At 38.8% G+C, this 16,433-nt stretch overlaps 1 protein-coding gene across 2 annotated transcripts in view; it reads right to left on the reverse strand.

The window, feature by feature from the left end:
* The window catches only part of agpat5 (1-acylglycerol-3-phosphate O-acyltransferase 5 (lysophosphatidic acid acyltransferase, epsilon)), a 143,807-nt gene that overhangs the window by 52,037 nt on the left and 75,337 nt on the right, over positions 1 to 16,433 (reverse strand). Inside the window, exons 6-7 of one of the 2 annotated variants that reach the window (XM_041187791.1) lie at positions 7,539 to 7,700; positions 4,263 to 4,561 (exon numbers count right to left, since the gene is read on the reverse strand). In XM_041187791.1, the coding sequence (XP_041043725.1) occupies positions 4,455 to 4,561; positions 7,539 to 7,700 (269 nt within the window). In that variant the 3' untranslated portion in view covers positions 4,263 to 4,454. Of the gene's footprint in view, positions 1 to 4,262; positions 4,562 to 7,538; positions 7,701 to 16,433 lie in introns of those variants that run through there. The other variant, XM_041187790.1, reaches the window with a different exon arrangement.

A 16,433-nucleotide genomic window follows, 5' to 3' on the forward strand; every position in this document is an offset into this window, starting at 1 on the left:
TTTGTTGCTTTACACTGCAGCAGAACTCCTTCCATTACTTTTGGATCCAGCATAATGATATTCTTCCCAAATGCATCTCAATCTATTTCCAACAAAACAATCCCTATAACAAAACTCCATTGCCCCCACCCCCACAACAGAAAGAGATTCTGAGTACAATAGATCTGACCCATCCATTAACAAGGCTTCCAATATCTTCACTTTTGTCATTTTATCTTTCCTGTCTTTCACCCTCAGACCTTTCCCTTTGTTCTTTCCCTCCCCTCCTCCACTTTCCCTGCCTGCCTTAAAAACTGCTATAGCTCTAAGCACACACAGTTCTGTGAAGCATAACCTGAAACATAAACTCTCTCTCTCCACAATGCTGAGAGACATGCTGACTATTTCCAGCATTTTCCATTTTTGAATACTCAAATATCCACCTTCCCCTCATACAATGCCTACAGATTGATGGAATTTCAAACCATTCACAGGATCACACAGTGCAGAAGAGGCCCTTTGACCCAGTGAGTCTGCACCGATGCATGAGAAACACCTGACCTACCTAATCCCATTTACCAGCACTTGGCCCATAGCCTTGAATGTTATGTGCCAATTGCTCATCCAGGTACTTTTTAAAAGGATGTGAGGCAACCCACCTCCACCACCCTCCCAGCCAGCGCATTCCAGACCGTCACCACCCTCTGGGTAAAAATGTTTTTCCTCACAACCCCCCCAAACCTCCTGCTCCTCACCTTGAACTTGTGTCCCTTTGTGACTGACCCTTCAACTAAGGAAAACAACTGCTCCCTATCCACCCTGTCTATGCCCCTCATAATCTTGTACACCTCGATCAGGTCGCCCCTCAGTCTTCTCTGCTCCAATGAAAACAACCCAAGTCTATCCAATCTCTCTTCATAACTTAAATGTTTCATCCCAGGCAACATCCTGGTGAATCTCCTCTTCACCCCCTCCAGTGCAATCACATCCTTCCTATAATGTGGCGACCAGAACTGCACACAGTACTCCAGCTGTGGCCTCACCAAGGTTCTATACAACTCCAACATGACCTCACTACTTTTGTAATCTATGCCTCGAATGATAAAGCCAAGTGTCCCATATGCCTTGTTCACCACCCCACTAAGATGCCCCTGCACCTTCAGAGATCTATGGACAAGCATTCCTCAGAACTTCCTAGTGTCATGCCGTTCATTGAATACCTCCTTGTCAAATTACTCCTTCCAAAGTGTATCACCTCACACTTTTCAGAGTTAAATTCCATCTGCCACTTATCTGCCCACTTGACCATCCTGTCTGTATCTTCCTGTAGCCCAAGACAGTCTACCTCACTGTTAACCACCCGGCCAATCTTTGTGTCATCTGCAAACTTACTAATCCTACCCCCACATAGTCATCTATGTTCTTTATATAAATAATGGGGGACCCAGCACAGATCCCTGTGGTACACCACTGGACACTGGCTTCATCACTAAGGCATCCTTCTGTCATCAGCCTCTGTCTCCTACAACTAAGCCAATTTTGAATCCACCTTATCAAATTACCATGTATCCCATGTGCATTTGCCTTCTTTATAAGTCCCCTATGAGGTACCTTGTCAAAGGCTTTGCTGAAATCCATATAAACTACATCAACTGCACTACCCTCATCTACACACCTGGTCACCTCCTCAAAAAATTCAATCAAATTTGTTAGGCATGACCTCCCTCTGACAAAACCAGATGAAAATCCTGCAGGCGACCAGGGTCATGGCAGGATGAACCACGGATTTCATCTCATGCTTTCCTACAATACATCCTGTAATTTGTCATTAACCAAGAAAACTGAACCAATGGGGCATTTTATGAAGGGCATTTAAATTGTCAAGTAACATTGCAACCTCAAGATGGAGCACCTTGCCTTGAAATAGCACTCAATCTACCAATTCAATCAATTGAAAGAAATCACCCAACTAAGCTGAAGTGACAGATCGATCTCAATCTTAAAAGTCACTGTCCAAGAAGTTCCATTACATGCTAACATAGCCTTGTTTATTTCACCTTTTTAAAACTTATATAATACAGGTGTCTAGACTGTTCTTTGCAACTATTAAAATTGACTTTCCAAGTATTTTTGTTAATGTTAGATATGCAACAACTACCTAACTAACCTGATTAATTTGTCACAAGTCAGGGAACAACTGGATTTTCCCATTTTCTTTTGAAGAATCAAATACCCATTTTACTCCAAAATGAATATTTGGCATGTTAACTTGTCTTCCCTTCCCACTCCTTCCAAAGAGTTAAAGTACTAAAAAAAAGTTCTGAACTGGTACTTTTAAATACTCACCCTTTGCTGGAATTCCATCAACAAATAACAATTGTTCCACATTATTTTCCTGCCAAAGATCTTTTCCTTTCAGATCTTCAGGATTTGCTTGTCAAAGTGTAAGCATCAGCCTCACTGAAACAAGGCAACATGAAAGGAACTGGTGGCCCTGAATCAATTGGAATTACACAATGTCAGCTATCAGTAGGTAGAGTTAAAAAGTTATGGGTTCAAGTCCTACTCCAGGGCTTGAACACAAAAAACTAGACTGACACTCCAGTGCAGTACTGGGGAGCTTTGAACTGGTGTCATCTTGCAGATGAGATCTCAAACCAAAGCCCTGTCTGCTCTCTCAAGTGGACTGAAAAAGGTCCCGTGCCAATATTTTGAAGTTCTCTCCAGTCCTGGCCAATATTTATCCTCCAATTGACATCACCTAAAAAATACAGATTATCTCATCATCAGTGCATTGTTGTTTTTGGGAGATTCCTATGTGCACAGTGGCTGCCACATTTCCTACATTACAGCAGTAACTCCAACTCAGAAGTACTTCATGGGTTATAATGTGCTTTGGGGCATCCTAAAGTCATTGTATTATTGCATTTCTTTCTTCCATTTTGCACTGTGTTGATATAGGTTTTCAGAATAAAACATTCAAGCTCCCTTCCTTAGCAGCTCAGCACATTAAGGCAATGGCTGCTCAGCCCCATAAACAAACAGTCAAGATCCCTGGTCAGTGCTGAGTTAACTGTAGTATAAAGGGTTAACATGTGGGATATGTTAATTTATGAAGTAGAGGATGATATACCACTGACAGTCAGTCAGTCATGTGTTCGACTCTCTCTCTCTCCGGTGAGAATCATGCCAAGGACCAACATGCCTATTCTGTAACCTGTTTAAGTGTAGTATTAATAAACGAATGTTAAGCAGGTACCAGAGTATGTCTACAATCTGTCTACTAACCAAGTCCCATGCTAGAGTCCAGGATACGACCCATCTCAGAATAGTGGCAGCAGTGGAGACATCCAGGGGTGAAATTCAATCAACACCCATACTTCAGTCCCAACTGAAAGCCTTCTTCCTCCAGAGCTGCAGATCAACGCAGAAGCCGCGGCAGCAATATTGTCCCCGAGATAATGGTCTACAGGAGATTCATCTCATCTCAGAAGATAAGGCAGTCTTGTCTCCATATCTTCAGCAATTCTTCCCATTGCCCATAGTGGAGTTACCTCACACAGAGAGAAGCGTGGCTCTCTTACTACTGCCTAGAGAAAGTAGACAGTACTCCTGAAATATCATTGGGAAATCTTCTCTTCTTTTCCTGACAGCCTTACAGGAATTCGTCCTTTCCTTCGTCGTCTAAGTTCATTGAAATTGTGGATCTTCAATGCCTTTTCGGTCATCGATACAACGGTGGGCGATACAGCTATGAGAGTCTTCCCTGAAGTAAAAAAATCATTTCTCTTCTGAAGTTCTTTTCTTGTGTGCTTTGAGAGAGCAACAAGTTCCTCAGAGCGCCCCAAGTTCTTCTCTTCTAGTCCCAGAGGGTCCAAAGGTTGATTCTCTTTGGTCTTCTCTCTTGGAGCTGTCGTCTTTAAAAAAAGTCTTCTTCGTCCTTGCACTACACTCTACTTCAGCAGCATTGCGGGGAAGCAATATCACATTCTGCAGATGATGATGATGCCCAACTAGATGCAGAAAAAAGCCCTCATGTCTCCCCTAAGGGTTGAGAATACTTTTGGGAGATTGAATCCTCTAGGACTGTGACTTGGGGAGGGGAGGGGAAGAGTAGGAGTTGGAGTTGGGCAGAATCTGTAGCTGTAAAAAGGGAGCTACAGAAATGCAATGTAAATAGTTACAGTAGAGTTTCATGTTGTTAATAAATAGGATAGTATACTTGTGGGGAGGTGTAGCATAAAGGGTTAACAATGGGATATGCTAACGTACGATATGGACGATGACGTATCACTGACATTAGACTCTCAAGAGTGAGGCTGGAATCAAGCCGAGGGACTACGTACCTACTCTGTAACCTGTTTGGACGTAATACTAATAAACAAGTGTTCAGCAGGTACCAAAGTATGTCTACAGTCTGTCTACTAACCAAGTTCCATGCTTACAGTCCAAAGTAGAAGGGCCATCTCAGAACATTAATTGCTTGGATAGCAGTAAATGCTTGTTACTTCAGATTTCCAGTATCTGTAAGTCCTTTGTTTTTGCCTCATGTGTATGTGCTCTTCAACCTGCTTCAGCATCCCTGAATTATGGAAGGAGAAATAAATTAGCCAGGACTCCTATCCCTGATCTGTACACATCAGCACCTACTGGAATTGTGTGGGGGAAAAAATCAAGCTACCAGTCAAATAGCCTGCAAACATTTACCATCAAGGCTGACACACTAATCGTTATCATTTGGGTGAGATACTCAAGGAAACTATGCCTCAGCAAGGAAAAACATTTTTAGAAGCGAGGACAAAAATTAAGCCAGGACAAGCTACAAATCGTCCCTGCTGAAAAAGAATCAGCTGCAAATTCCATTACTAATTCAATGTTATCTAACGAGTGCACAGTCACTGAAAGCTACTTCCTGCTTTACCGGTTTTGACATTAACTCATGGCTTCTCACTGCTCTTATCTTCATCCCTAATGCTATGCATTGGTATCTAAAACTTATTACATGGCAGGGGGAAAAGAATGAAAATCATCCCCGTCAATGTTTTCACAAGGATAACTTCCAGAAATTTTAACTGATTCATTAAAACAATATTTTAAGTATAATTACTGAAAATGACTTAATATGCCAATTCACCCTAAATAAATAAAAGTGCCTTTTCACATTGTATTTGAGTTACCCATCAAAATCAAAGTTAGAATTTCACTAGAATACAATCAATAATAATGCAATACAAACTGAATTTTTCGCAGCCAATCTAGACTGAGCAGTTTGAGAGGTCATTTCTTATCAACTTGGTTTTACCACAAGTTACACCACCAATTATTTCTTTAGTTTACAAATAATTGAAGATGTCATTCTGATCTCTAACCATTCAAGAACACTTCCATATTACGTTACTGAGGATAATTCAAAACAATTATTCAAGGGAGAGATGTGTACTGAGCTACGCAGGTTCAACATCATTGCTTCAAAAGTGACCACAAACCACCCAAACGGAACCATCCTTGAAATAAACTCATAAGATACGAACATATGAAAACGGAGAAGTAGGCCATTCGCTTCTCGAGCCTGCTCTGCCATTTCAGTAAGGTCAAGGCTGATCTGTTTGTGTTTTGAATTCCACATTCCCATCTACCCCCGATAACCTTCGATTGCCTAACAAGAATTTATCTACTTCCGCCTTAAAAATATTTAATGACCCCATCTCCACTGCCTTGAGGCAGAGCGCTCCAAAGTCACACGACCCTCAAAAAATTTCTCCTGATCTCTGTCCTAAAAGGGCAATCCCTAATTTTAAAACAGTGACCACTAGTTCTGGACTCACCCACAAGAGGAAACACCCTTCGACGTCCACCTAGTCAAGGCTGTTCAGGATCTTATATTCTTCAATCAAGTCATGCCTTACTCTTCTAAACTCCAGTGAAAACAAGCACCTTCTGCTTGAGCCATATATTTCAATGTGAAATGCTATTGATTCAAAAGGCACATTTACAACTGTCACGAAAGACAGGTTTACCACATGAAAATTACAATAAAAATATTTGACCAAGTTATTCACAGAACATCCACTGCTTTGAGTAAATGTGATTTGCAAATTGGCATTTTTCCAAACTCAAATAAACCAATATTCTTTTTCCATGTAATGCCTCCTAGGAAAATTGGTTGAACTGGTTCAACTATTTTAGTATTCATGACATCTGAGTGAAAGAGACTAAATATTACGCAGATTCACAAAGATATCAAACTCTGACTCCAAAACCAGAGACCAGCAATCCTACAACTAAAACGTCCAAACAGGATTCTCCCAAGAAAAGCTTCCTAGGTTCCAATCAATTTCTCTATTTTCTCAGAATGATGCTGTCCTCATTGTTGGTGTTATTATCCATAGATAATTCCCTAGCTGAAAGATAAATGAACAAGCACAGAAATTAACAAGTAAAAGGGTAACATGTTAGCCGACGGGCTGAAGCAACAAATTGCTATATGTTGACAGGGGAGGACCACAGCATCCTGATTTTTGATCTTATCATTTATAAACATTCAATTTCAACAGGATCGATATTCACGCTTGATCTACATTGAGGTAGACAATTGCACATATGGAAGAATGGGAATCAAAGAACCCTTGTCTTAGAACCATCATCAACTTCAACGTTCTATGAAACCAAGTTCTGCTCAGTGACGCAATGAATTTTTTTAGTACTTTTTGGTAGGCTACAGAGGAAGAAACTCTTGTTCCTGGACTTCATTAGAATGGATTAAATAAGGATAGCTTACTCCACACTGGAGTTCATTTTTTATAACATCAAATGCACCTGGAAAGTCAGTTCTCTTCAGGATCGTGACTGAAAAAGTTAATAGTGTTCATAGTTAAGGAGGCTCTGATTTTTCAATCAATGCACTTCTGCAACTGGATTATGATAACCTATCTTGAAAGCCAACCATGAAACATACCAGCTTTTCTGCCTAGGGGTCCGGTCCTGAGTTTCGTAGGAGATTTTTTTTTTTGAGAAAGTTTAAATAAAGGGTTAACCACCCTTGTTGGAACATGCTAAGGTGAGGTGGAGAGAAATCTAGTCCTTTATTACTGCAATACAATTTATTTAAGTCTCTCTCCCAAGAGCTGTTGTTGATGTCATTGTTTTGTTACAATTACTTGTCCATGGTCTACTCTGTCACACGACTTAATTCACAAAATTAATACTGGGTATTTGTCGAATAATCAGATTTCAAGCAGATATATTCAGTGGTTAAAAAGTAGTTTCATATTAAGTATTAGTAGAGATAGTATTATTGAGTCAGAAAATCCTAGAAGAATAAAATCCCTCTCTTGGTGAAAACATTAGACACGGTGAGAAACATGACGGATGATAAATACACCATGGAGATTTTAAAGTTGGAAATGAAATAGTCTCCGTCATCTGCACCCTTATTTTTCATTCAGTCAAACGTAATGCTTTCTATATACTTACATAATATTACTTTGCCAATGCCATCAACCAATGGCAAGAATATTTTTGGATTTTCTGGTCATGCCTAGAGATTAAAATTCACTTACCAGGCATAGATGGAGCTGTTGCCCGATGTCCATTACTTTTTATCGTTCCTTCATATGCAACAGTTATATCATATACTGCATCAAGATGGCCCCTCATTGTGTTAATGGCTACTCGTGTTGCCTTCACACGTGGTGACATTGTATGTCTTAGCTCTGGTAGCCCTGGAAGACAGTGGAAGAAATATTCACAGATGGGAAAGGGAATGTCAATCAACAAATTATGTCTCAATCAGTGAAGTACAACACATGAACGTTTAAATTAAATGATAAAGCACCCCAGCTGTGGAATTAAATCCGCAGCTGATGTTAAGTGCAATTCCTCATTTGACACTATCCTATTTTTAGGATAATAGGTTTGATATGAAATACGATTACCGTTGGAAGTGTATAACAGTGAAATGCAAAAGGCCAACACAAAGATCACTAAACACAAACCCATAACCTTTTTGGGTGGTGCTGTTTGAAGTTATTGTGCAAAAATTTTATTTGACATATGAAAGTTTCCAAATATGGTTGGCAAAACAAAGGGTTTCAGTTCTTAATCACACTCATTTCAAAAAATTATGCAACATTCAATTTCATTTTCAGAGCACCCACACATTTTAACATTTTCAATAAGCACTTATATCCCAAACCTCTCCTTAGGTAGACCCTTGGGATCATGGATGACTTCTTTCCACTCTGCCTCAGTGGTTCTGAGATAGCTGATAAGCTCATTGCGTGATCTGCAGGCTCTACCACAAGTGGGGCGGGTGATGCTTAAAGTGCTGAGTAGATGGGTTGTTTGGAGGTTTGTGTGCTCTCTCCCAAGCCTCGACTTCACCTCTGACGAGGTATCTCAATGTGCCTTGCTGAATGAACCTTCTCCATTTTGGTTGGTCACAAGCCAGGGTGTCCCATGAGTTGTAAGGGATATTTGAACTCTTTGGCGATGCTTTGAGGGCATTGCTAAAGCATTACCACTGTCTTTCTGGGAGTCTCCTGCTGCAATCGAGTTTGGAGTGGAGCAGTTGCTTCAGGAGTCTTATTAGTGTAATGAATTACAGTATGAAATGCATTGTAATCTCATGAGTTACTGCACCTGTACTATATTGTTAGAGATCAAAAACACCTTTATATTTTGTCAACCATATCTGGAGACTTTTATGTCATTTTTCAAATAAAGTTATGGAACAACTTAAAACAGTGCCATCCAAAAACATTTCAGGTTTCTGTTCATTGTTGTGCTAGCCTTTGTTTCACTGTCCTATGCTTCCAGAGCTAACAATATTTCATATCAAACGCATGGTCCCAACAAGAGCTGTATGTAGGTCATATGGCAGGATGTGAAATTTATAACAAAAAGGACATTGCAGATTTAAATATTTTAAATCTCTAAATGACAACACTTATGCCATAAAAATGTTATAATAATGGTTACAGACATGATAATAAATAATTTATCTTACACCTTCACTGGGGCAATGGTCAATTTTAGGATGCACTATAAAGCTAGGTTTCTTCTGCCAAGATCTTATGCTAACTTCAAACTGATTATTTTCTTAATACTTGCACAATAGGAGTAATTATAATCCCTGAAATCTGCTTAAAATTGTTGTCCCGTCATATCCATCAATCAATATTAAATATTTTGTCTTAAGTCTGCACATGCCCCGTCAAGTTTATTTATAATGGGAAAAAGTTAAGCATATTTATAAAGGAAATTGCCTATTTAAAACTGGTCAGGCTATAATTACAATCTTACCCACAAATGAAGCAAGAAGTTTTATTAAAGCATGACAAATTTACACAGATGGGCCTGGAATATCTCATCAAGTTGCATTGAAAATAATGCACATTTGGAGTACAGTGCACATCCAGGTCAAAGGAATTTGGACATTAAATGAACATAGGGTGTAAGACATTCAAACTTTTGTGGTGAATCTGGAGACCTTTACCTATTCATTTGCACTGCCCTGCCCTCTGCATGTTAAGAAAGGTTAGAAGTTTACACCCAGAATACCTGACACAGGCTTCCTTTAAACTGGTGCCCGAGATTGGCAATTCAATCCCAGTTTTGGAATTCACTAATACAATAACAAATTTATTAAAAGATTTACCAAACCAAAATATATTAACAGCAGTATAAAACATAGAAACAACTTTAAGTTAGCAGTGAGACAGTTGTCAAAGAACAGAAAGCTGACACCATTGTATTTTCTTAGTTTTAAAGTGGTTTAATATATGTCTGTTTTCACTATTTTGTCAATGAACCAAGAGGAGCTAAAAAACAATAGCTTAAGGAAACTATTTCTGGAAAACTTAACTGAATTCTAAATGATTTGAAAACCGCAAAGTGACGAATTCCGCACGAGTTTATTGGATTGTATAGAGTACCAAATTGCACTCAAGTGAAAAATACAAATGCTTTAATGGAGGATCCAAATTAAGCTAGAATTCTAATCAGCATGAAAAATATAGGTTGATCATAGACTAAAACTGCCAACTGCAATTTGTTTTTGAATAATCAAATATCAATATTAGCTTTTTCTTTCTCCAATTCAAATTATAAACTCAAAACAGATACATGTGATGGGGCCTGAATTTAAATTTCACCCAATATCTGGCACTGAAGAAATGAAAGTAATTTTCATATGCAAGACATCTGAGAAACACAACTGTCTAAAACAGGACATGAAATTTATTTGCTCAAAGGTGTATTCTTTAGCCTCTGAAATTGTAATAGACTAGTGTTTTTTTAAGCCTCCACAGTCACTGAGATTCCATACTTCATTTACAATCTAACATTTCCAAGGAAGCTGTGTTATAGCATAGATGTTCAATAGTAGTATTGTTTTTAAAAATTATTTCCAAAACTTTGTCATAACTATCTAAAATTACTTTGAAATCAATGTTGGAGCTATTGAATTTATCACAAAAGCAGGGGGCATTTCTTCATGTTTCACTTACTTTAAAAAAAATACTTCAGGGTAATCTAATTGATTCCACAAGAAATTTCAGTGTAAAATTGACATTGGCAAAACTGGTGCATGATTGGGCTGAAAATGATTATGCACCTACAGGAAATTCCAGGCCATGGCTTCCTTTAGAATTGAGAGATTAGGAATTTAAAGAAAAAAATACAGCATGAGAGATTTTAAAATGGGGACCAAGTTATGTATGGGTGTCCAGGCTTTCTCCTATCGATTAACACCGCTTCATTCAAAAATTAGATTTACTGTAGACTCTTCATATGTATATAATACCAGGAAGATTGGTTATACCTCCATATTAAAAATCATGGTCAACCTTTTCCATTATAAATTTTTATGTCCACATTTATAACTGCATATTTAGTTGTCAGTGATGCTGCAGCACCTCAGTAGCAAACTGTGTCAGGTTTGCCTGCTGACTGATAGGGGGAAGTTCCTCATTCATAGGCATTCAGCGCTGTATTGAAGGAGCATCAGGAAATGGATGGGGGTGGCAGGGGCAACTGAAAGCTACCCCCCTGCTCTTACATCCAACCCCAGCCTGCTCCCACCAGCTTCCCTCATTATCAGTGAAATCCCCCATTTCACCCCCACTTACCTCTCTTCAGGGATCCAGGCACAATCCCTGGAGAAGGCCTCAGTGCATTACCAGCAGCAGCCACCATTCCCAGTGTTGCTGGCCTTTGACTGGCTGGTAGTTCTCAGAAGTGGGATTTGTGCGCTACTTGGGTCTTGATTGATTGGGAGGCCCAATGCAGTGCAGCTAAGTGCCTGATTGTACTTCAATAGCATCAGGCCACCCAGAGAGAAGCAATTCCCATTGGTTCTCTAATTGATGGATAGGACCCCCATCACACAAATTAAATTCCACCCAGAAACAAGGTTTTCTGAACACTGACATTTAGAGATGCAGGCATGTGGTTATCTGTATCAAGGCATCATTTACTTAAAACGGAGGATCGCAGGCTGATTATAAAAGTCTCTTCTGTGCTAAAGGAAAAACCAAGGGATGTGCCCAAACAGATTAGCCAGTTGATGTCAAACCTGAATTGACAGGTCATTTTCGGTCCCAGCCATGCACTCCATACCCTTGCCACTGATTCCTCTCCGCAACCACACCACACATCAGAGATTAAATCAAATGCTCACAACCTCAGCATTTCATGTGATCCTGAGCCGAGGTCCTAACAAGTCACAAAAATCGCCAACTGACACCTCTGTATATAACATGTCTCAACCCACCTGCTGCTGAAACCTCCACCCATACTAATCAACTCCAGACTCAGCTGTTCTATTGCTTCCCTGCTGGCCTCAAAACCTCCACAGACATCAGCTCATCCAAAACTCTGCTGTCCATAATCTATTGTTCACCATATCCCGCTAACCCATTACGCCTAAGCTGCATTAGCTTCCTGTCCTCCAATATCTTAAATTTTAAAACCTCATCCTTCGATTTCAATGGAAAATATGGTAAATTTGCATTGTCTTAAGTATGTTCATATTTCTTTTACATTAAGAACAATGGTAAGTTGTAGCCATTTTATACAATCATCTTTTTTCCGTATTCAGACTATCTTGATGTCAACTCCAAATTACAATTTTCTTTCTTGATTTTTTTTTGCATCCCTCCACCTATTTTTAAGTACCTGTGCATTTGCATACCTAGATCCCTTGGTTCCTCCATCACATTGAGAAATTTGCCTTTTCAGATTTTTTTGACTCTTGATTGGTACTTTATTTTAATGGAAGTATCTAAAGTGTTCATTTGCCAAACTCAGATACCAGAGGGGTATTGCTGCCATTCTGTCAGAATGAATTTCAAGCTAATCAGGAATGACTTGCTTATTCAAATACCTCTGTTAACTGACAGCAAGAAAACTAATGGTGGGATTTACTCAATGTGTGATAGTATAACACAAAAATTAGTTTATCTCGAACAACAAGATATATTTGAGGCTTGGCATCGAGTAATAACTAGTCCATTTGACTCTCACTTTAAATGATGCAAAATTTTGGACTGCCCATTACTGACCTGAGCCTTTTTCATAAAATATAAATTAGACTTAAAGATATTACATCCATGACAAAAGTTGGTTTGCATTCTAGTTTATGAATGTCACAGTATCATCTGACAAATAAAATATTTAAATTCCAGTGGACAAAACAAAAATGTTGCCTCCATTCACTCAACATGGGAAGCACTGCACCAAGATAAAACTGAAGAGGATGTTATGAAACTGAATGATGTTAAGACAATAGAACAATCACAGTTTAATTTCACATAATAAACAGGAACTAGATAGTCCTGTGTTCATTGTCACACAAGTTTTTTGATCAGGATTTACTTTTTATCCTTAAGTCAACGAACAAAAACACAAATCACCAGAATCAACAAATGAGTACCACTCATCAATACTAACATAGAACAAAACAATATGTGCTGCCTTCAGGCTCCATTAACTTTGCACTATTACAAATATACACAATGTTGTTTAGATATAAAACTATATTAGGGATCAGAAAAGGTATTTCAGTATTTAAATCTGAATAATGATGCCTACACTGAATAAGTCTAGTCCTTCTCTGGTTAGTCCTTGGGGGAATAAGCTCATCATGTGAAAATAATACTTTATAGCATGTGACCAACTCAATCAGCTCTTTAAAAAACGATTAGTTTTGGCCTGGGCTACAGCAGCGAAAAAGATTATACTATCCGAACACACAACAGGACATGTGGTGAAGGATAGGCGGAATTGTATTACTGAGTGGAGAACGTGGACAATAATATAGGCTGCAGTTTAAGTACTTAGGAAGGAGATTAGAGGTGTGAAATAGATAGAGTGAAGATTTATTGGAACAATATCAGGGAAGAGAGGTTACGGCTTGGAAGTACAGTGTGAAAATTTGAGCTATTTCATTGGAATACAGTGGTGGTGTAGGGGCTTCCCAAAAATTTTAAAAGCTGCTGAGGAGATCAATAGTGAAAGGTAATTTCCACCAGTTGCAACTTGGTAACAAGGCGTAAGTCACTAAAAAAAAACGTAAAAAAAATTCTGAAGTAGGAGGTCATTACAATGCTGTACCATAACTAGCTATCGAAGCAGAAACCATTTAGTTGAAAAAAAAGTATTGAGTGAGTTATTTGAAAAACATTAGAGGGTACATCAATGGCAGGAAAATTAATTAACTTTTAAAGGCCAGATCGGGAAGTCAACATGGAACAGGTCATGTTTACCTTTTTGAGGAACTAATGGAAAACACAGGAGGATGAAAATGCACATTTAATTTCATTTGGACTACTGGAAAGCAGCTGATAAAATGTTGGATAAGTTGAGGAACAGCATAACTAGGAAACATAGTTAAGGGACATCACTGAAAGGCAGACAGTGAATGTAGCAGTAAATAAATGTTTCTCAGGCCAATTATTTTTTATTTATTCTAAAAATAAATGATATGAATGTTGACAGTGCAAGGGTGGATATTAAAGTTCTCTCACGATACCAAACTAGAAAGATTAGAAAACTGCCAGGTAGAGGGCAGAAAACAATTGGGGGCATGAACAGGTTAGAAGAATGGGTAGATAAGAAGAGTTCATGGAGAAAAAAAAACAAAGTAAATAGTTTGGGAACAAAAATAAAGAAACAAAAAAATCTGAAAAGACAAATTTCTCAATGTGATGGAGGAATCAAGGGATCTAGGTATGCAAATGCACCGGTACTTAAAAATAGGTGCAGAGATGCAAAAATAAATCAAGAAAGGAAATCGGAATTTGGAGTTGACATCAAGATAGTGTGAATAAGGAAAAAAGATGATTGCATAAAATGGCTACAACTTACCATTGTTCTTAATGTAAAAGAGATATAAACAGACTTATAAAAAGACAATGCAAATTTACCAGCATACCATTGAGGTGGTGTCTGGAGTAACTAGAGCTCTATCACTCAAGAGTGAGGTATTGAAATTACGAGACAGGATAAACACAGATTATTATATTAAGATTTACCTACCAATGGATATAGAGGAGGGCATAATTGCAAAAAATACACTTGGCCTAGGCTTTCCATTATTCAACCGAAATTAGCCAAACCAGCTTAAAGTAGACCAATTTTAAATTTAAACCAAGTTGACCATAAATCAAGTTTCTGCAATCATTAACACTAGCGTCAAATGCTTCATGTTGGAAGTAAACCCTGCCCAGAAACTGGCCACCTACCCATATTGAAAAGTTGAGAAAACAGCAAGTTTCTACCAAGCGCAGACATTTGGAAAGGCTGTTAAAATTAAGTTGTTTACCCCAAAACACAAGCAGACTTTAAAAAAAATCTTAACTATTAAATATAAGGCCATGTGCAGAGTCAGCGAGGTCAAGAGTGCAGCATTGAAAAGGGTAATTCGTGAACTGCACTGGAGAAAAATCACCAAGTGATGTCACAGCACAGAGGGGGGCAGAGATGAGCTACAGGTAAATACCTGACTAACATATAACTTAAACATGATAAATTCATAAGTTAAAAACTAAAAAAAAACTGAGTGATTAAATAAATAAATAAAGCAATGTTTATGTATTTAATCAATGTAAGAAGTGGTGTGCTGCAACTGCAGCATATTAGAGTTCATGACGATAAGTTACCTGAACATTTTGATTCAGGAGGCAGGTAGACCCCTTCAGTTAGGTAGTGGCACAGGTTTGGTACATGGTCAGGGGCAGAAGGATGTGGCCGTGAAGTTCTTGCTGCCTGTATGGTTGAAGGGAAAGTCTGTTGGGTGGATGCACAAACTGATAAAGTCTTCATTGTAGAGGAGGCCTTTTAAGTGTGGTAATGAAAAGGAATTTTTAGTAGTAGGGGACTGTATAGTCAGAGGGCTAGATTTGCCCTTTGCAGGCATGACCAGGAGCTCCAAAGTTGCACTGTCCACCCAGTGCTAGGGTTAAGGACATCATCCCATGGCCAGAGAAGGATTTAGAATGGGAGAGGAAGGATCTAGTTGTCAAGGTCCACAAAGAAACCAATGACATGACAACCTCATTGCTAGTTGTACCTATAAGTGAGTTTGAGAAGTTAGGGTTGAAATTAAAAAGCAGAACTTGACAGACAATCTCTGGATTGTTATGTGAGCCATGTGCAAATTAACATAGGGCCAAATAGATTAGTAGCTTAATTATGTAGCTGAAAGCAGTGTGGGAGACAAGGATTTTGATTAATTTGCTAATGGCACCCGGAATGGGGGAAGAGAGAGCTATTGCTTTGTGACAAGTTCCACTTAAGACAGGTTAGAATCAGTGTCCTGGCAAAGTGAATAACTAGGGCAGCAGAAAGGCTTTAAACTAATGAGTGGGGGAGGAGTGGGGGTGAGACGATACAGGAATGGGTTAGTTCAAACATAGTAAGAGAAATGTTAAGGCTGAAAAGCAAAGCAGCAATTTGGGGGCACGAGTAGGTTGTGACAGGAAGGTCAGAGTTTAAAATAAGGCTTTGGTGACTAAAAGGAGGTCAGGGGAAAACGGGAAAAAGTTGAAGTTCAAGGCAATCTCTGTACAAAGCACTTGCAACAAAGCAGGTGAAGTAACAGCATAGATAGAAAAAAGGTGGGGGTGCAGCTTGATCTACTAGCCATTATGGAGACACAGCTGCAGAATGACCAAATATTCCAGGTTAGTTGATTTTTAGACAAGAAACGAAAAATAGAAAAGGGAAAATAGCCAAATAAAGGATGGGAGAGATACCAAAGACAGAAAAGATCTTGTAACAGAAAATCAAGGTATAGGATTAATTTGGGTGGAACTAAGAAACAACAAGGTGTAAGAAACACTGGAGTAGTTAGTAGGCCCCCCTCAGTAGTAGTCAGAGAGTTTAAATCAGAAATCTAAAAATAAGTGTATGTACAAGGGTAACACCATAATCGTGGGGACTTTAATCTTCAT

Source organism: Carcharodon carcharias, chromosome 5 (assembly GCF_017639515.1).
Source record: "Carcharodon carcharias isolate sCarCar2 chromosome 5, sCarCar2.pri, whole genome shotgun sequence".
Lineage (NCBI taxonomy): Eukaryota > Metazoa > Chordata > Chondrichthyes > Lamniformes > Lamnidae > Carcharodon > Carcharodon carcharias.